The following is a 21,378-nucleotide window of genomic DNA, read 5'->3' as shown; positions in this document are numbered from 1 at the left end:
ACTGCACTCCAGCCTGGGGGACAGAGCGAGACTCCGTCTCAAAAAAAAAAAAAAAAAAAAAAAAAAAAAGAAAAGCTTTCCAGATCAAAGCGGAAGCCCAACACTGTTCTGCTGTGTTTCAACAGGGACTGCTTACGTCCAGATCATCCCAGAAGATTCCTGTGTTAGCTCTATCAGTTCTACCTTCCTTGAGAACTGCTACATACCTACCATTCAATAAAATAAATCTCAGTGTATAACCTTACTTCTCGACACTTCCACAAATGTCTTAGTACTGTGGGGTTAGGGTGCATAACCTGACAGACCTGTCAGCTCCCACCAAGCTCGCAGTATGGCCTTTAGATCTTTGCCCACACAAAACGTGGTCAGCAGTGACATCATGTAAAACTTGTTAAAATGCAAAGTCACAAGCCCCATCTAGACTTCCTTGTAAGAATCATTCAGATGCACAAAGTTTGAGAAGCATTGGTTAGATGCCTTACATGCACTGAACTACTCAACTCCCAAGACATATCAAACCCTTCAGATCTCTATGTCTTTGCAAAAGCTGTACCATCTGATTGGAAAATTCTACTAAAGCTTTTGCAACTTGCAATGTCATATTCTATTGTAGGGGCACCTAGCACATGGCTTTGCACATAGTAGTATCAGTACTTTAAGTATCACTTAATTAACAGGTGAGTGTACTTGGAGAGTGAAGAGTGTTAGGTATTCAAATGGAAGTTGAATAGTTAGGCAGTTGGAAATAGTGGCCCAGGATTCAAAGCAGAGGTGGGTTGAGGTGCAAATATATATTTTATATATATATGTGTGTATGTGTGTGTGTGCATGTGTGTGTGTGTGTATACATTTAATTTATTTTGAGATGGAGTCTTGCTCTGTCACCCAGGCTGGAGTGCAGTGGCGTGATCTCAGTTCATTGAAACCTCAGCCTCCCAGGTTCAAGCAGTTCTACTGCTTCAGCCTCCTGAGTAGCTGGGATTCCAGACGCACATCACCACGCCTGGCTAATTTTTGTATTTTTAGTACAGACAGGGTTTCACCATGTTGGCCAGGCTGGGAGCTGAAAATATTTTTAATTTACTACCAATACTTGGGAGATTACCATGATGGATACAAGAGGTCACCCAGGTTTGGCCGGACGCAGTGGATCACACTTGTAATCCTAGCACTTTGGGAGGCCGAGGCGGGCGGATCAGGAGGTCAGGAGATCGAGACCACGGTGAAACCCCGTCTCTACTAAAAATACAAAAAAATTAGCCGGGCGTGGTGGCGGGCGCCTGTAGTCCCAGCTACTCGGAGAGGCTGAGGCAGGAGAATGGCGTGAACCCGGGAGGCGGAGCTTGCAGTGAGCCAAGATTGCGCCACTGCACTCCAGCCTGGGCGACAGAGCGAGACTCCATCTCAAAAAAAAAAAAAAAAAGAGGTCACCCAGGTTTAAGATCAAGATTGACTATGGGCTAAACTATAAGGAAGGCTGACATTTAAGGGATCTATTTAGAAGACAGTAAAGGGCAGGTCAACAGGGTGGGAAAGAACCAAAATAGGTGTCAAGGAGTTCCAAAGAGATAAACCAATTTTGGCACATGCATTACTGTAACCTTTGGCAACTGAAGCAGGAGAAAAAATAGAACGAGGTCAAAGATAAAGCAGAAGCTCAGCTCAAAAACTGACTCAGACATGACTAGAGGAATAATCACTGTAAGGACCATCTTTATTAGATGAGAAGGGAGAGAGTGATGAACTGGAGAGAGCTCTATCATACACACAGGCCTACTGGCAAAGAAGTTGACAACGTTTAGTCATGCAAAAAGGACTTGCTGAACACTAGCTGTCTGCCAGGAGCCACAAGACCATGCAGGGAATGCAACAATGAATATAGGCAATGGCCCTGTCCTCTGATCTAGTGCAGTGAGCTAAGTTGGTAATCGATGGAGACCCCACAACAGACAGGATGAGGAGCCAATGTAGGGAGGCTTGCCTTGGAGGGGAGGCATCTTTTCCTCTGATGGTGGTATAATCGCAGGAATGAAAAGATTAAGAAGAGGCATATCGGGCAGCGATCTTGCTCTTGCTGCGTGCTGGTGTTGGAGGACTCTCCCTGCTTCAGATTTACCAACAGCATGAATCAAGAAAAGTTAGCCAAACTTCAGGCTCAGGTCCGGATAGGGGGCAAGGGTACAGCTTGCAGAAAGAAGGTGGTACATAGAACAGCCACAGCTGATGACAAAGAGCTTCAGAGTTCTCTAAAAAAACTGGCTGTGAATAATATAGCTGGTATTGAAGAGGTGAACATGATTAAAGATGATGGGACAGTTATTCATTTCAACAAGCCCAAAGTCCAAGCTTCCCTTTCTGCTAACACCTTTGCAATTACTGGTCATGCAGAAGCCAAACCAGTCACAGAAATGCTTCCTGGAATATTAAGTCAGCTTGGTGCTGACAGTTTAACAAGCCTTAGGAAGTTAGCTGAACAGTTCCCATGGTAAGTCTTGGACAGTAAAGCACCAAAATCAGAAGACATTGATGAGGAGGATGATGATGTTCCCGACCTTGTAGAAAATTCTGATGAGGCATCAAAGAATGAAGCTAACTAAAAGTTTGGTTTTTGGAAGCTGGCATGGACTAGATTTAACAAATCAGCTATGTGGTTCCAAAGTTTTACAGACACAGAGAACATCACCTGTTACTAGTTCACTAATATAAATATTTTGTATATTAATAATGCTGTTTGTTCAGCATTTTTCGGTCATTTGATTTTGCATTTTGCCTTCCTCCCAGGATATTTTTTTGGTCAAAATATTAAGTATTGGTGCAGTTTGAGGGTGTTTTGGGTTTTGATTCCTGGTTTTTTTGTTTTTTTGTTTGGGGTATTTTTGGTGTATGTTTGCTTATGTATGTGTGTGGTTATGTGTATATACAGTGGAGGGCAAATTGGAAAACAGTTCTATTTATCCTCCTCCCTCCCCAGTAGAAATAAAAAAAACCTTTACATTTGTTACTTTTCTTTTCCCCCCATAAGACACAGAATTAATGGAAAATGAGTATCTTGGATTTCAGATCTGAAGAGATTTTTTACCACTAGTGGTTTGATTTTAATTTGCTTGGTTAACTATCATATTTTTCATACACTTCTCTGGGTTTAAAATGTCTTGAGGTATTTTGCCACTGGCTTCATGCTGGAGTAATGGGTAACATATCTTTGGTATGGTTCCCTTAGATTCACTTACCTAGTCAGACCCAGAAGAACTTCTTTTACTACCTTGCTTCCTAAATGCCTTTTTTCCTCTCCTTTTGGTCTCCAAATGGCCTGGTCAGCTTTTGGTAATATTCTTCCTCATCTTCCACCTAGCTTGAGAAGGATGTTCTCCATATAGAGTTAAGCGAGTGCCTAATCCCTCCTTTTGTAAGATTTTGTTCCCTCATCTTGAGGAACAACAACTTCATCTTCAACTTTTTATTTCTCCCCAATTTTACAGTTTGGTAGATTTCAAACTGGAATAGCTAGCATGTGCTTGCTAAATAATTTTATGCCAGCCTTATCCTGTATCCTAGCTGTTCTTAATAGCAGGTACAAAAATGCCTCTCTTTCAGCAAGGTTAAAATTGGGAATGTCCTTTTGAATCAGAAGAAAATAGGCCATAGACTCATCCCCCAGCATAAACGGCCATTCTATGAAACGGTCCTGGCCCTAGGAGGATTTCCTCAACCACTCTCCTACTCTGTGCCTTGAACCTACCTCTGGGTTGGATCTTACTATTGTAGCTGCTCACTATTCCCTCCTGCATGCTTAGAATAATGCTTTGGGGGGAGCACTGGTAAAACACAGTATTTATTTTTTTACCTCCTTTAAGAGAACTTGGAGGTAAGTTGCATTCATTCACTCAAGTTTCCCTCTTGCTGTCTAATAGAAGCTTATGTTTTGCTATATCAGCATTTGTTACAGACAATATTTAAGGATAAAATTTAGAAAATTTATCATTTCCTGGCCCATCATCAAACTACCACAGCTTAACATTGCAGCTACCAACTTTTGTGTCAAGCTAGCTATCTTTATTTGATATCTGAGGTGCAAGACCAATAATATATTAAGAGATCTACAGACATGAAGGCAAAACTCTTGTATTTTTTTTCATCCAAACACCTCAATTTATTTTATAAATTTGGTATTTTTCTTTTTTTTTCTATTTTTCATTGATAAAAATGGTATATGTTTATCTACATATAACACATTATTTTGAAATACGTGTGCCTCGTGAAATAGCTAAATCAAGGGAATTAACATATGCATTACCTCACATACTTTTTGTGGTGAGAACACTTAAAATCCACTCATAGCAATTTTCAAAAATATAATACATTGTTATTAACTACAGTCACCATGTTGGATAATGGATTTAATTTTGTATCCCTTGACCAATATCTACCCAACCCTCCCACCTTCAACCCCCATTACCTGCCCCAGGATCCCCATTCTTGACACATAAGGCAACAGACACACAGTGAGGCTTGGCCACCATCAAACAGCTAACAAGAGGTTGGGAGACCAGACTTTTGTAGTTCCATTCAAGTTGGCAATTGAAGAACACCACCCCAAACTTTAACAAGATCCCTAAGTAATGCTGATGCTGCAGGTCCCTAGGCCACATTAGTTTACAATGTCAACCCAAGCCCTGGAGAATCCTAGTGTCCTCACAATGTCTCAAAGTATTCAATTAAGACTATGACATTAAAGAACTAATAATAAAAGCCTTCAGTGTTTGACACACAGTCAAACAAACAGTAGGTTCTTAATAAATGACAGATGACCAGTGGTAGTAAGGGGAAGTGGCTGCTGTAGGGACAGAAGAGCATAGTGTCATGAGAACACAGATTCAAGAGCAAATCTGTGAGCTTTGCAAGTTAATTATATAACGACTCTGTGCCTCTGTTTCTCTATTTGTACAACAGGGATAAGTATAATAAATACCCTCTCGGGTTGCTTGTGGATTGAGTATATAGGTATGTGAAGCCCTTAGAACAGTATCTGGCATTTCATAACTGATCAAGGGTTTAATTTTACTACTACTGCTACTGCCACTGCTTACTACTGCTGCTACTACTGATTACTAGTAGTATGACTCACTAGTAGGCAGCCAATAAAAATGCATCAAAAGGAGTCCCATCTGCAGCCAGAGTATACCACAAAACTCTTTCAGAGCTGGAGGAATATCTATCACTGATGGTATAATCTGAATGAGTCTTTTCCTTGTTGTACTAATGTAGGAGTCAATCATGTTAACAGTGAACTTGAGTTCATAACAATGCCTTTTTGTTTGTTTGTTTGTTTCAGAGACGGAGTCTAGCTCTGTCGCCCAAGCTGGAATGCAGTGGCGCGATCTGGGCTCACTGCAAGCTCCGCCACCCGGGTTCACGCCATTCTCCTGCCTCAGCTGGTACTACAGGCGCCTGCCACCACGCCCGGCTAATTTTTTTGTATTTTTAGTAGAGATGGGGTTTCACCGTGTTAGCCAGGATGGTCTCGATCTCCTGACCTCATGATCCGCCCGCCTCGGCCTCCCAAAGTGCTGGGATTACAGGCGTGAGCCACCGCGCCCGGCCCATACCAATGCATTTCTAAATGGTCAGAAATATCTGAAGAAATAAAGCCATACATCAATTAGTATGACCCGTTTCCTTTTTTTTTTTTTTTTTTTTTTTTGAGACAGGGTCTCACTCTGTCGCCCAGGCTCGAGAGCAGTGTCATGATCGTGGCTCACTGCAGCTTCGACCTCCCAGGCTCCGGCAATCCTCCCATCTCAGCTTCCCGAGTAGCTGGGACTATGACAAGCATCATTGCACCTAGCTAGTTCTTTTTGGGTTTTATTTTGTTGTATTTTTTGTAGAAATGGGGTCTCGCCATGTTGCCCAGGCTGGTCTCAAACTCCTAAACTCAAATGACCCTCCCGTCTCAACCTCCCAAATTGCTGGGATTACAAGCACCGTGCCTGGCCTCAGCTGTTTCTTAAACTGAAAAATTGGAATAAAAATAGTTGCCTTGTTTAGCTGAGACACTGGCCCTTCGAGTAGATGTTCACTGTACCCGTGTGTATACCTTATGAGCACAATGACTCTATGCATCAAAATATTATTTCTTAGAATTGTGCCTATCAAAGTGAGGCATTCCAAAAAAAAAAATTAAATCCAATTATCTAAATATTCCCGTTAAAACAACAACAACAACAACAACACCAACTAGTCCCTGCCAGGCATGGTGGCTCACGCTTGTTAATCCCAGCACTCTGGGAGGCTGAGGCAGGCGGATCACCTGAGGTCGGGAGTTTGAGACCAGCCTGACCAACATGGTCTCTACTAAAAATAAAAAATTTAGCCGGGCATGGCGGGGGGTACCTGTAATCCCAGCTACTCAGGAGGCTGAGGCAGGAGAATCGCTTAAACGCGGGGGGCGGAGGTTGTGGTGAGCCAAGATCACGCCATTGCACTCCAGCCTGTGCAACAAGAGCGAAACTCCATCTTAAAAAAAAAATGGTTCTTCCACATAATTTATGTTCTTCCACTTTTCTGCTTTAGATGTGGTCTAAAACGTTTTTTGTTTTGTTTCCAGAGAACACACTGTGTTCTCAACTTCATCTTCAGGTTCGGCCTAGACAAAAAAAAAAGAAAAAAAAAAAGAAAGGTGGGAATGTACCTGTAAATTGGTTCTATGACCCTTCATCTTCTCCGGAAGGGTTACTTTGGACATTTCAGCCCGCCAAGTCTAAATGATATATATCAAAAAGGTGGAGGTAGTGCTATAGGCTCAGATCGAAGATTAGACTTGCTAATAGAATGTTGATCCCATGAGTATTGCTCACAGCTGTGGCATCAATGTGGCGACAATGGAATTAACATTTCAACAGGAAGCAGAGAGCCATCCCAACAGAAAGGGCCACTCGATCCTGCTTCAGAGCACCTAACAACAAAAAAATTACCCTTCCAGAGGCTATACTAAGTGCGCCTCCTAGGATCCCACCTACGGATTTTTAAAAATGAATTATTTGGTTATAAAACGCAGCAAGTGCTTAGCTTGACAAACAAGAGCAGTTGGTTAAAACACTGACATGGAAAATCCGGTTTTTAAAGTGTCAAAATGATTATGCCTCCTAATGGTCCACGCATTTTTCACATGCCTTTTTTCCCCTCCCAGGGAAAGGAGCAGTCGACAAACGTACTTGGCAAATCCTCTAGCAATTACCCTGTACAACTCAGCCCGTCTTATCTCCAAAATGAACGACTCATTACAAACTCAAAAACGAGGTCACTGAATTCTCCTTTGCACTTTGCCCAAGGACTGCGGAAACCAATGCTACATTTTTGCAGGAACCCACTTTTGATTTCCCACGGTCTCCTTCACAATGTGCGTCTGGTTAGCAGCTCCTGCCTGGGCTAGCTGCTTCCAGGAGACTAACACCGTCCAGGCTGGCGTTCGCTCAGCGCCTCTTTCCTAGAGGTAGCCTGGCCGATCCGAGGCACGGGGCAGCTCCATGTCCATTGAATAATGGCGTTTGCAATTCAGCCTCCCCGCCTGGGCGACTCGACACCTGAAAACTCGGCGCCCAAGGCTTTTGAAATCGGGTAACGCTGGAGAGAACCGACACGAAAGCTGACAAGGGAGACGGCGACAGCAAAGAAAGGCAAGCCCGCACCGGGGCAGAGAATGCTGTGGGAGAGCTGCGAGGCGCACCCGACACGCCGCGCCGAAGCACCTCCGCCTCCACCCCCCGCCGGGGGCTCGGTCCCCGGGCACTCCGCGCGCCCCGCGCGGCTCCCTACGGGACGGCTCCACCCGGCCAGGCTGGTGCGCCCGACCCAGCAAAAGCGCCCCTGTGCAATTCTGGCCGCCCCGCCGCCCCTGCAGCAGCGCCCCCAAATCGCGCCCGCCCCCTCCCCCACGCCCCATTGTTCCTGGGTGGCCGCGGGCAGCGAGCGCCCCCGGGCTGGGCGAGTGCTGAGGACCCCATGGCCCCCACTCACCCACGACTCCGTACAGGAGCACGAAGCGCAGCAGGAACGCCATAGTGGCTGCCGTGCCGTGGGCGGCGGCTGCAGGTAGGCGGCTCTCGCTCCGGGTCCCAGGCTCCCCGCGCCTCGCGCGCTCCCGACTGGCTCGCGGCGGCGGCGGCACCTCTGCACCCTCCGCCCCTCCTCCCAGCCCCCGCTCGGCAGGTGAACTCGCGTCACTTCCGGCAGCGGCCCGGGCCGGGCTGCGAGCGCCGGCTTCTCCAGCCGCGTGGAGTTGCCTTGGCAACCGGGCGAGGCGCTCCTCGGCCCCCTGGACCCTCCCGGCACCGAACTCTCAGCCTCCCGGCGCGCGGCGTCCTAGGGCGCGGGCGGCCGCCTCCCACGCCGCAAGCCTGCGCAGGGGTCCCCGCCTCCATCCCTTAAGCTAAACCAGGGTTTTGTGCGAGGGGGTGGGGCAGCCGGTCTCCCAGATACTGAAATTGCGTTGGCGCCCTCCTTTAAGGCGAGGCACAGGACACTCAGAGGAGCCGCCACTAGGGTGGCTCCTACCCTCCGCCCCGCCTGCACCCACCCGTCCCACCCCTCGCGGTTTGCCCCAGGGGCAGGGTCTCTGGCCTCATGCTCTCGGGATGCGACCTGTGCAGCCCCTGGCCTTCGCTCTCTTAACGAGTCGCTTTCGCTGACATAAAAGGCGCGAGAGGGCGTTTCTCCATCTCCAGTAAGGATAGAGCCCCTCTGCAGCTACCAATTTGGGAAGTACCTGAGGTTTTTTCCACTTGCACAGAAAGGCTGTTCTAGCCCTGAAGCTGGCTAGTAAGGACGCTGTAGTCCCAGCTACTCCGGAGGCTGAGGCAGGCAGACAAATATCCAATATTAGTGAGTGAGTTTTGAAAGTGGGGCTCAGTAGTGGTGGTTAAAGGCGTCAGTTGGAGTGTGGGGTCGGGGAATTGGAGATCTTGAAAGTTGTTCTCGGCTGCTCTTCCAGATAATGTTTATTTATAGCTACATAGAGACTTTGGAGTGCCGCGACGGTTCCATAACAGGAGTGAATTGAAGAAGAGGAGCGGTGGGTAAGAGCTTGTTCCGCGGAGTGGGGCAGTAACTGGGCAGGTTTCATAGATATGGCACCTACTTCGGGGTTGCTATGAAAGTTAAATGAGATAATGCACAAAAAATGCTTGGCACCCTGCCTGGCACATAGTTTTAATTAGCTTCCACTTACTGAGTTCTTGCTTACAGGGTTCCTGCTTATGTAGTCTATAAGCTTACATAGTTTGTAAGTTCCTGCTTACTATCTAGACTAAGCAGGAACCCCCGTAAGCAGAATTTAGTAAGTGGAAACTAATAAAACTAATACTGGAAAATTCTTATTATGCATTGAACCAGAAAAGAGAAGGGGCAAAGAAATCAGGTATCAAGAAGACCAAAATTGCGCAACTGCAATTTAGCCTGGTGAGTTGCAATTCTGGCTGCACATTAAAATTACTTGGAGAATTTTTTAAAAATACTAGTGCCTGGCTGGGCGCGGTGGCTCACGCCTGTAATCCCAGCACTTTGGGGGGCCGAGGCGGGCAGATCATGAGGTCAGGAGATCGAGACCATCCTGGGTAACACAGTGAAACCCTGTCTCTACTAAAAATACAAAAAATTAGCCGGGCGTGGTGGCGGGCGCCTGTAGTCCCAGCTACTCGGGAGGCTGAGGCAGGAGAATGGCGTGAACCCCGGGAGGGGGAGCTTGCAGTGAGCCGAGATCGCGCCACTGCACTCCAGCCTGGGTGACACAGCGAGACTCCGTCTCAAAAAAAAAAAAAAAATACTAGTGCCTGAGCCTTACTTAAGTGATTCCAATTTAATTTGATTTGAGGGGAATCCTGCTTTACGGCAGCCTAATAAATGACAGATGACCAGTGGTAGTAAGAGGAAATGGCTTTGCAAAATCTATACCATCTGATTGTAAAGTTCTGCCAAAGCTTTTACAACCTAGTAAGAGTTCAATACAGACGTAAGACAACATAAGTAACGGCTAGGGACTTCCCATTTGAGCAAACAGGAATTCTACTGAATATAATTGCGTGTAAATAATATTTGGAATTTAAATTTTTACTCACCACACTAAATGAAATCAAGCAGAGAAGAGCAAGTATTGAAGTTGTTCATCTGTTTAACCGTGTTCTACGAGAACTTTTCTATACTCGCTCTGTCGCCCAGGCTGGAGTTCAGCAACCTCGGCCTCCCGGATTCAAGTGATTCTTCTGCCTCAGCCTCCTGAGTAGCAGGGACTACAGGTGCACTCCACCACTCCTGGCTAATTTTTGTATTTTTAGTAGAGACGGGTTTTCGTCATGTTAGCCAGGATGGTCTCGATCTCCTGACCTCGGGTGATCCGCCCACCTTGGCCTCCCAAAGTGCTGGGATTACATCCGTGCCCAGCCCAGAATGCATTTTTTAAAATGTAAGTTTTACATCAATTTTTTTCTGCTGCTTTAGATTACTGAACACAGATTTTTTTTAAGTGTACCATTCTAAGATTTAAATAATCTTGAAAGAAGCAGTAGATCTTATTTGGGGAACTATTGTTCTTTAAAAAGTTACATGAAGTCATTTTTAGACTTTGGTTTGTGACTAAGTTATTTCATAAACAGTAGCTAAAATTATGCAGTTATGTGAAATATATTAAAGACACCTTAAAATGCATTTGTGGCTGTTGTCAGCTTGGAAATTATGTCTTCTGGAAGCTATAATAAGATAATCTCATTTATTCTGGAACATATAAATTATTCTTTTTTGTCTTCAAACCAAGCTAAGAAATAGTGCACAGCCATTAAGTGAATTGCCCTGTCTTAGTAAAGTACCAAGCAGTCCACATTATATAGCCTCTAAACCAGCTTAAAGGTGATGATCCTTGCTCCATCAAGGCTGTAATTACAGATACACAAATAATTGTGGTTAATAAAGAAAGCATCCATCCTTACAAAAATGTCTCAGGACTAGTAGATCTATGAACACACCCATAGATGATTAAAATCCTACGATCATATTCAAAGGTTAATTTATACTTAAGAATTAAAGGATTTTCACCTCTTCTCAGCTTGGAATATGAAGACATGTGAATTAAACTTTCTTTCTTTCTCTCTCTCTTTTTTTTTTGTGATGGAGTCTCCATCTGTTATCCAGGCTGGAGTGCAGTGGCATGATCTCGGCTCACTGCAACTTCCACCTCCTGGGTTCAAGCAGTTCTGCCTCAGCCTCACGAGTAGCTGGGATTACAGGCCTGCACCACCACACCCGGCTAATTTTTGTATTTTTAGTAGAGATGGGGGTTTCGTCGTGTTGGCTAGACTGGTCTCAAAACCCTGACCTCAGGTGATTTGCCTGCCTCAGCCTCCCAAAGTGCTAGGATTACAGGCGTGAGCCACTGCACCCGGCCAAGAAACTTTCTATTATATATGAAACTGCTAATTTTTATGTTTTCTGAAAAATGATAATGCTGTTCTTAAGAAATGAAGATTTTGCCAGTCACAGTGGCTCACGCCTGTAATCCCAGCGCTTTGGGAGGCCGAGGCAGGCAGATCACCTGAGGTTGGGGAGTTCGAGATCAGCCTAACTAACATGGAGAAACCCCATCTCTACTAAAAATACAAAATTAGCCAGGTGTGGTGGCGCATGCCTGTAATCCCAGCTACTTGGGAGGCTAAGGCAGGAGAATCCCTTGAACCTGGGAGGCGGAGGTGGCGGTGAGTGGAGATCGCACCATTGCACTCTAGCCTGGGCAACAAGAGCAAAACTCTGTCTCAAAAAAAAAAAAAAGAAATGAAAATTTCTTTCTAGTGTGTTCTATTTACATTACCAGGAACATTGGCTTTATGGGTTAATACCATCCAAAAGTTATCTGTTTACTCCCAAGCAATGAATGTATAAATACATACACTTTTTTTTTTTGAGACGGAGTCTCACTCTGTCACCAGGCTGGAGTACAGTAGCGTGATCTCAGCTCACTGCAACCTCCACCTCCCCGGTTCAAGCAATTCTCCTGCCTCAGCCTCCCGAATAGCTGGGACTACAAACGCGCACCACCACGCCCGGCTAATTTTTGTGTTTATAGTAGAGACGGCGGTTTCAACATATTGGCGAGGATGGTCTTGATCACTTGACCTTGTGATCCTCCCACCTTGGCCTCCCAAAGTCCTGGGATTACAGGTGTGAGCCACTGTGCCCGGCCGCTTAACTTCTTTTTAAACTAACTTAAACCAATCGCCCTGTTTTTAGCCCCACCTTCGCTTCACTCTCAAATATCCTGATACCATCAAATCCTGAAATTCTTGGAAGGTTCACTTTGACTACTGCTGGTTTAGAAATCAACTGTCTAGAATGTGTTCAGTCAGTATCTCTCATCTATCTGCTTTCCAGTTCCCAAAATGTTGATATTGTCTTCTACCCTGTTATCTTTGTCTTTCTGCCTTCAGGCTTTTTTTAAAAAAACAAACCTTTTAAATTCTATTAATGTGGTTTTACTAAGGGTTTCAGGAAGAATCACGGTAAATGCATGTGTTTAATTCTTCATTATTTTTCGGAAGTCTGCCCTCAATTGGGATGAAATGCCCCCATGGATATTTAAATTTAAAAGTCTAAAGAAAATGAACATTTTTATTATTTTCCTGAATAATACATAGATCTTAGACTGTTTTAACTCCTATCATATCCCTGTCGTAATTTATAGTGTAATCCAATGTTTCTGTCCTGTCCACCTTCTCAGTTATACATTGACTTGTTTTTTAATAGTTGACAGTAATAATCAAAGTCTGTAAAATATTTGAAGAGATTTATTCTGAGCAAAATATGAGTGACCATGGCCCATGACACGGCCCTCAGGAGGTCCTGAGAACACGTGCTGAAGGTGGGCGGGGCACAGCTAGGTTTTATGCATTTTAGGGAGGCATGAGACATCAATCAAATACATTTAAGAAATACATTAAGTTGGTGCAGAAAGGCGGGGCAACTCAAAGCAAGTCTGGGTTCCAGGCTCTAGGAAAATTTAAACATTTCCTGGTTGACAATTGGTTGAGTTTATCTAAAGACCCGAGATCAGGGAAAGGAAATGTTCAGGTTAAGATAAGAGATTGTGGAGACCAAGGTTCTTTTGAAGTCTTACAGTGGGTGCCCTTAGAGACAATAGATAACAAATGCTTCCTATCCAGATCTTTAAAAGGTGCTAGACTTAGGCCGGGTTCGGTGGCTCACGCCTGTAATCCCAGCACTTTGGGAGGCCGAGGCGGGTGGATCACCTGAGGTCAGGAGTTTGAGACCAGCCTGGCCAACATGATGAAACCCCGTCTGTACTAAAAATACAAAGATTAGCCGGGTGTGGTGGCGGGCGCCTGGAGTCTCAGCTACTCGGGAGGCTAAGGCAGGAGAATGGCGTGAACCCGGGAGGCGGAGCTTGCAGTGAGCCGGCATCGCACCACTGCACTCCAGCCTGGGCGACAGAGCGAGACTCTGTCTCAAATTTTTTTTTTTGACATGGAGTCTCGCTCTGTCGCCCAGGCTGGAGTGCAGTTGCGCAATCTGGGCTCACTGGAAGCACCGCCTCCAGGGTTCAAGCCATTCTCCTGCCTCAGCCTCCGTGTAGCTGGGACTACAGGCGCCCGCCACCACGCCTGTCTAATTTTTTTGTATTTTACTATTAGTAGAGACGGGGTTTCACCACGTTGGCCAGGATGGCCTCAGTCTCTTGACCTTGTGATCCCCCGGCCTGGGCCTCCCAAAGTGCCGAGATTAAAGGCGTGAGCCACCGCCCCCCGCCAGTTAATCTCTTTAGGATTGGGAGGTCCTGGGAGAAGAATATCTAGCTATGTTAATAGAAATTCCTTACAGATGCAAATTTTCCCCCACAAAGGACAGCTTTCAAGATATGGCAAAGAAACATGTTTTGGGGTAAAATATTTTGATTTTCTTCCTTGTCTCTGAATGTTATGCCAGAGTCAGGTTGGAAAGTAAGTCACTATATATAGGGTTAAATAAAACCCATCTGATGAGAATTTATGATTTCTAGGCCATGACTCCCCAGACCCCTTAGATAAGAATTTGGGCAAGATAAAAAAAAAATCAGAGTTTAGTCCTCAATAGAGTCAATGTTCCATTAGATTTGTCTACATATCTTTGTTCACCATTTCTTCTTGCATATCAAACCACTTCTGGGATAATTCCTTCTTCCAGAAGTATGTCCTTTACAAATTACTGAGGATCTTTTTTATTTTGTTTTGGCAACTTGATTACACCAAGAGGATTTTTTTTTTTTTCCAGACAGAGTTTCACTCTTGTTGCCCAGGCTGGAGTGCAATGCTGCGGTCTTGGCTCACTGCAACCTCCCCCTTCCAGGTTCAAGCGATTCTTCAGTCTCAGCCTCCCAAGTAGCTGGGATTACAGGTGGCCACCATGCCTGGCTAATTTTTGTGTTTTTAGTAGAGACGGGATTTCACCATATTAGCCAGGCTTGTCTCGAACTCTTGACCTCAGGTGATCCACCTGCCTTGGCCTCCCAAAGTGCTGGGATTACAGGTGGGAGCCACAGTGCCCGGCCTAAGAGGGTCTTTTTAAAGCAAACTTTGTTTTTATTTGTTTAAAAATACCTATCTGTGTTATCCCTCAATTCTGGAAAAATCTCAATATTTAAATCCTTGTTCAGTGTTGCTTTTCCTTTATCTCTCTATTGTCAGCCTCTGGGGTGCCACTTAGATAAGTGTTATACCTTCTCATCCTATCCTTTATATCTTATTCTCTCGTATTTTCCATGTATTTGATATTATGGGCTGAATTCTGGGTGATTTTTTTCAGTTTTATCTACCTATTAACAACTTTTCTCTTCAGTTGTGTTGAATCTACTTTCAATTATCCTTAAGAGTTTTTATTTAAGTTATGTATTTTTATTCATAATATTTAAGCTTTAAAAATATATATCTGCTTGGTTGCTTATTCCTACTCATACTTCCAGTTATCATTTCTTTAAACATGTTAAATATACTTATATATTATGTGTGCAATAATTGCATGATCTGAAATCATTGTGTGTCTCATTTTGGTTTGTTTTCTTTTTCTTTTTTTTTTGAGATGGAGTCTTACTCTGTTGCCCAATCTGGAGTGCAGAGGTGCAGTCTCCGCTCACTGCAACGTCCACCTTCTGGGTTCAAGCAATTCTCCTGCCTCAGCCTCCCGAGTAGCTGGGACTACAGGTGCACACCACCATGCCTGGCTAATTTTTGTATTTTTTGTAGAAATGGAGTTTCACCATGTTGGCCAGGCTGGTCTCAAACTCCTAACCTCAAGTGATCCACTTGCCTCAGCCTCCCAAAGTGCTGGGATTAACAGGCGTGAGCCACCATGCCTGGCTGTTTTTTTTTTTTCTTTAATTAATTAATTAATTAATTAATTTTTTGAGACAAGGTCTCTCTATGTTGCCCAGGCTAGACTCAAACTCCTGGACTTGGCCAGGCGCAGTATTCATGCCTGTAATCCCAGCACTTTGGGAGGCCGAGGCAGGTGGATCACCTGAGCTCAGGAGCTTGAGACTAGCCTGGCCAACATGGAGAAACCCCGTCTCTACTAAATATACAAAATTAGCCAGGTGTAGTGGTGCATGCCTGTAATCCCAGCTACTCAGGAGACTGAGGAAGAAGAATCACTTGAACCCAAGAGGTGGAGGTTGTGGTGAGCCAAGAATGTGCCATTGCACTCCAGCCTGGGCAACAAGAGCAAAATTCAGTCTGAAAAAACTCCTGGACTCAAGCAGTCCTCCCTCCTCAGCCTCCCAGGTAGGTGAGACCACAAGTGTGTGCCACTGTGCCCAGCTCTCATTTTATTGTCTGCTGTTTATGTAGATTTTTGCTTATGTTAGGCTTCTTATTTCATGTGTTTTATGATTTTTTTTGTTATAAACTCATGTTTATGGAGCTTTATCTGTGTGAATTGTTTGAGGGTTTTAAGTGTTTTTCTTTTTTTTTTTTCTTTTGAGACGGAGTTTTGCTCTTGTTGCCTATGCTGGAGTGCAATGGCGCAATCTTGGCTCACTGCAACCTCTGCCTCCCAGTTTCAAGCGATTCTCCTATCTCAGCCTCTGGAGTAGCTGGGATTACAGGCTTGCGCCACCACGCCAAGCTAGTTTTGTAGTTTTAGTAGAGATGGGGTTTACCAGGTTGCCAGGCTGGTCTCGAACTCCTGACCTCAGGTGATCCACCTGCCTCGGCCTCCCAAAGTTCTGGGATTACAGGCGTGAGCCACTGTGCCCGGCCTTAAGTGTTTTTCTTGAGAGGGGATTTGTATTAGCTTCTGACAGGATGCTAGGGACACTCCTATTCCAGGAAAATGTTTAAAATACCCTCTTGGTGCTACGTTATAGATTATGTTGTTAATGTAAATTAACTACAAGCCCTTCAGACACTAGCATGAGGAAGGGCTCGTAGTTACCAATTTTTTTTTGGTATTAAGGAGTGGAGAGTTTAATAGGCAAGAAAGAAGGGAGAAGAAAAAAGGAAGAAGCTCCCCTGTACAGAGACAGAAGGGGGGGGCTCCAAAGCCAAGAGAAGAGACCCCTTTTTTTTTTTTGAGACGGAGTCTCGCTCTGTTGTCCAGGCTGGACAGTGGCACTATCTTGGCTCGTTGCAACCTCTGTCTCCCAGGTTCAAGCAATTCTCTCACCTCAGCCTCCTGAGTAGCTGGGATTTTTTGTATTTTTAGTAGAGATGGGGTCTCATCATGTTGGCCAGGCTGGTCTTGAACTCCTGACCTCAGATGATCCACCCACCTCGGCCTCCCAAAATGCTGGGATTACAGGCGTGAGCCACCACACCCAGCCCAGGTTCTGTTTTTACTTAGCTTCCTCCATTCAGTTTATTGAATTACTTCTCAAATATTGTATTCGGTTGCTTTTGTGGAATTCTGTAGTGTCTGGGTAGAATAAATAAATAGTCAAGGATGTCCTCAGCAAGTTTTCCTCAAAATATCTAAGATACGGCATTTCCAGGGCCACATTCTGACTTTCAGGGGCCTTAAGTACTTTCATCTTTGTGAACCCCTGCCACCATTAAAAATAATAATTGTTTTTACAACAGCATTGGTGTAAAGACAAATTTAATTCAGCCTGGATCATAACATTATTTCTTCTGATTTTAAAAGAAATTAAAACATTTTCATGGGCCCTAGATAAGTTGGCCCTGGGTTTTGAGTGTCTCACCCTCCCTCCGTCTCTACTGTAAGCTGTATTGGTGAAAGGAAAGAAAAGAGTGAACTACTGGGTGTGGTGGCTCACTCCTGTAACTCCAGCACTTTGGGGGGCTGAGGTGGGCGGATCACCTGAGGTCAGGAGTTCGAGACCAGCCCGGCCAACATGGTGAAACCCCGTCTGTACTAAAAATACAAAAATTAGCTGGGCATGGTAGCATGCACTTGTAGTCCCAGTTACTCAGGAGGCTGAGATAGGAGAATCCCTTGAACCCAGGAGGCGGAAGTTGCAGTGAGCCGAGATTGTGCCACTGCACTCCAGCCTGGGCGACAGAGCAAGACTCCATCTCAAAAAAAAAAAAAAAAAAAAAAAATAGAAAAGGAATGAACCAATATAAATTTTCATCTCATCCCTGTTTCCATTTCACCTCTTTTGCCAAAGTTCCCATTCTTATAGTATCCTCATCTCTACTCCTTTTTCTCTACTTTCCCTCTTAGGCCAAAACAGTTCACAAAGTACCAAACCTGCCCTATAATAAAAATAAGAAAAAGATAACATGTCTACCCAGGAATAAAAATCTGTTGCTTGTTTTATTTAAGCTTTTCCTTATCTTTGTGATCATGTTTGTATTTTGGTGTAGAGATGCTTTTGGTTGCGTGTTTGAATGAAAAGAAAGAAGACTAGCAGAATAACGACTAATTTGTGTTCTTTTTCTGAGATTTTACACTAACTTTGGTGGTGTGCTTTAGGAAAAAAATTCAAAGAAAGAATGATAATGGCTGGTGTTTGTGACATACACACCCACAGGGCATTTCGAGATTAGATGACTCAATGTTTGCGTTGTGCTGTGGGCATTATAGATCAAAGATGCTGGGTTTAACCCAATGTTAAACCCATTTAATTTATACCCAGATTATAAATTTAAATATTACAGAAGTGTATGGCGCCTCATATACTTTATATTTTGCTGGTTTCTTTTTGGCTGGGGACAGCTTTTTGTCTGATAGATAATAACAATGCTTTATGTTTATAGGCAGTGTAACATCTTTCATCCAAGGAGTTCAAAGAACTCAGCAATTATGACTCATTGTTCCTTAAAATACCTTTATAAAACTGGAAGTGACAAGCATTGAGGTAAACTTGTTATAAGTAAGGAAACTAGAGTCATGGAAACATTAAAGCACTAACCAGATATTTTGGGAATCAGAGATGGAATTCAGAATAAGTCCCCCTTCCTTTGATTAGAACGAAACCAGTGGCACCCTCATTTCCTCCTCATGCAGGGATTGATTCAAGGACTTCAGCTGCATTTATGGTAAAGATAATACTTAACTGAAGGGTTTGCATTTACCTGCCTTTCTAAGTTCATCTCAATGTCCCCATCCCGGCTGTGGCTGTTTCCTTTGCAGATGCTGTTCCCTTTGCCTGGAATACTTGACCTTCTCAAGCGGGTATCTCCTAGTCATCCTTACTGTTTCAGAACAAGTATCCTTTCCTAAGGGGCCCCTGTGATTACATTTGATTTAATTTGTATTATAGCTGTCTCTTCCTTTCTTTGCTATTGTGGTGTGTGCTTGACTCCACTTCTCGCCGTGTTTTCTCACGCTTTCAGGATTAAGTGATTCCTGGCAAAGAAACAGAAGCAAAATTATCCCATTCCCCAGTAGATTCGGATGAAAATTGGAAATAAAATCAGGTACAACTCCAAGAGGAGACATTGGAGAAGAACCAAGCCGGGTCTGTAAGGAATTGCATATGAGATGGCACACGTATTTATGCTGTCTCAAGGTCATGACCATGTTACCATATCAAGCTGAAAATGTCACCACTATCTGGACAGTTGGTCATGTTTTATTGGAAATATATTTTTTTCCTCTCTGAATCTATTATGAATGCGCTGGATGGCTGGTTTCAGTAATAAATATGTGAGACCTTTCATTTGAAAAAATAAAAATAATAATAATTTGCATTATATTTCTCAAAGCACCGGTCACCTCCCCTTCAGAGCACTTTCTACAGTTGCAGTTTCAAACTTGAGTGTGTTATTTGTTTGATTGTTTGATTCATGCCTATCCCACTTACCCAACTGTAGGCTCTGTGGGGACAGGGAGCGTGTGGGCTTCTCCTTACTGTTGTAGCTCCAGCATCTAGTTTAGTACTAAATATAGGCTGAAACATATTTGTTGACTGAATGCATTTAGATTTTAGAAAAAGTATTCTTTCTTTCAAAGAACAAAGAGAGAGAGAGAGGGACTTGCTTTGTTGCCCAGGCTGGTCTTGAACTACTAGCCTCAAGTGATCCTCCTCCTACTTTGGCCTCCCGCAGTGTTAAGATTAAAAGCATGAGCCACCATGCCCAGCCAATAGTGTTCTTTCTTTCTTTTTTTTTGAGATGGAGTCTCACTCTATTGCCCAGGCTGGAGTGCAGTGGCATGATCCCAGCTGACTGCAACCTTCACCTCCCGGGTTCAAGTGATTCTCCTGCCTCAGCCTCCTGAGTAGTTGGGACTACAGGCATTCCCCACCACATCCAGCTAATTTTTGTATTTTTAGTAGTAACAGGGTTTCACCATATTGGCCAGGCTGGTCTTGAACTCCTGACCTTGTGATCTGCCAGCCTCGGCCTCTCAAAGTATTGGGATTACAGGCATGAACCACTGTGCCCAGCTGAGTGTTCTTTCAAAATTTGCACCCAAATTCTGCAACTTCAACTCAGAATTATAATTAGGGAGAAAATGATTGGCATTCTAATTATTCTAAAATTTGCTTGAACAGAAAATTTATAGAATGCCTTAACAACTTAAAATATGTCATTAAAACTTGAGTAAGGTAAGAGACAAATTAGGAAGGTAGTGAGAGGGGAGAGCTCAGAAAAACTTGATTAAGGGGATCTACCACAATTAATACAAAATTTAACTCTGGTTATTGGAGATCTGAGATTAGACAGGAAAGCCAAGGGATTATTTCTGTAGCAACTGTCCCCACTTGAATCCAAGAGGCAGATTCCTCTCCATGCATCTTTTTGGCTCCGGGTGAGGGGAGACTCACTGAAGATTTTTCTAGGGCACCTGAAGAGAGAGAAGACTGAATGCATTAGAGCTGTCTATTCCCTGGCCTTATTGAGGGGCTCACATCTGAGACTCCTGGAGAATTGCTGCCAGCAAAATCCTTGTTGTACTGCGCAGGTGCTCAAATGTGATAGAATGGGCAAGAATCCCTCTTCTGAAGTCAGGCTTTTTGATTTAGCAGAGAGAATAATCTAAGTTTGCTTTTTTTTTTTTCTTTCCTTTTAAACAGGGGCCTATCATAATCCTGTCTATGTTTTGGAAAGAAAAGTCTAGAGGCAGTGCCAAGGATGGATCTGAAGAGGGCAGAAAAAACAAAAGGGAAATTATTGAAGAAATTGTTTTCATAGTCACAGTAAAAACTGGTGGGGTCTGAACTCAAATTGTTACAGCAATCTGAGAGGCTTAGGAGATATTTTGGAGGGATGACTAGCAAAATTTGAGCCCAGCTGGATATGGGCAGTGAGGAACAAGAAACAAAGCTGTTTCAGGTTTCTAGGTTGGGCAATCAATGTAAAAAGGTGCTACTAATTGAATAGGGTTAGTGGACAAGCAGGTTTAGTGGAATACAAATGTTAGGTTTTCAATGCCCGAGGGACATACAAGTGAAGATGCCAGAAAGAGAGCCGAGCTGGCTGGAGATCTAGATTTTGGAACCTAGATTGTACTCCTTTGAGGAATTTGTTTGTTTTTTATATTGGATGTAAAACTAAATGAATCTTCTCATAGCAGCTATGCTGTAAATGAATGTAGTTAATTTACCAAGGAAGCCTCCAAACGCCCATTTAGCCTACAGTGTTGTTGATAGAGCGTGTTGAAATATTTATAAGAATGTTTCCAGGAGGACTTGGATTCACCAGGCCAAGTCAGTACTCCAGTAAAGCGTTTTCTTGCTCAGACACAGAATTAGAAGTCAAACCTTATTCTCCTTCCTAACAGAGGAGCGTAGATGGTTTAAGGGCAAAGTGCAGATTCTTTGGTGTTGAACTGATACTGTTTGTAGTTTTAGGGAGACAGGGTTACATTTTCATGTTACAAAGTGAGAGAGAGAATTGGCAGATGTTTCAGGAAAGGATAAGTATCTAGCTTAGGCAGAGGCTG

At 43.9% G+C, this 21,378-nt stretch overlaps 1 protein-coding gene and 1 pseudogene across 3 annotated transcripts in view; one reads left to right on the top strand and one right to left on the bottom strand.

Annotated features, from left to right (window-relative positions):
- The window catches only part of CXADR (CXADR Ig-like cell adhesion molecule), a 78,203-nt gene extending 69,929 nt beyond the window's left edge, over window positions 1-8,274 (bottom strand). For both annotated transcript variants that reach the window (XM_003263786.4, XM_012501902.2), the window contains exon 1: window positions 8,014-8,274. In XM_003263786.4, the coding sequence (XP_003263834.2) occupies window positions 8,014-8,056 (43 nt within the window). In that variant the 5' untranslated portion in view covers window positions 8,057-8,274. The remainder of the gene's footprint in view (window positions 1-8,013) is intronic.
- On the top strand, window positions 2,016-2,690 carry LOC101178907 (annotated as a pseudogene). The gene has a single exon (XR_004028586.1). The product of XR_004028586.1 is annotated as a transcription factor BTF3 homolog 4 pseudogene (transcript).
- Window positions 8,275-21,378: the final 13,104 nt, after the last annotated feature.

The sequence above is a fragment of the Nomascus leucogenys genome, chromosome 25 (genome assembly GCF_006542625.1).
Source record: "Nomascus leucogenys isolate Asia chromosome 25, Asia_NLE_v1, whole genome shotgun sequence".
Classification (NCBI taxonomy): domain Eukaryota; kingdom Metazoa; phylum Chordata; class Mammalia; order Primates; family Hylobatidae; genus Nomascus; species Nomascus leucogenys.
This window is presented reverse-complemented; position numbering and strand designations above follow the sequence as displayed.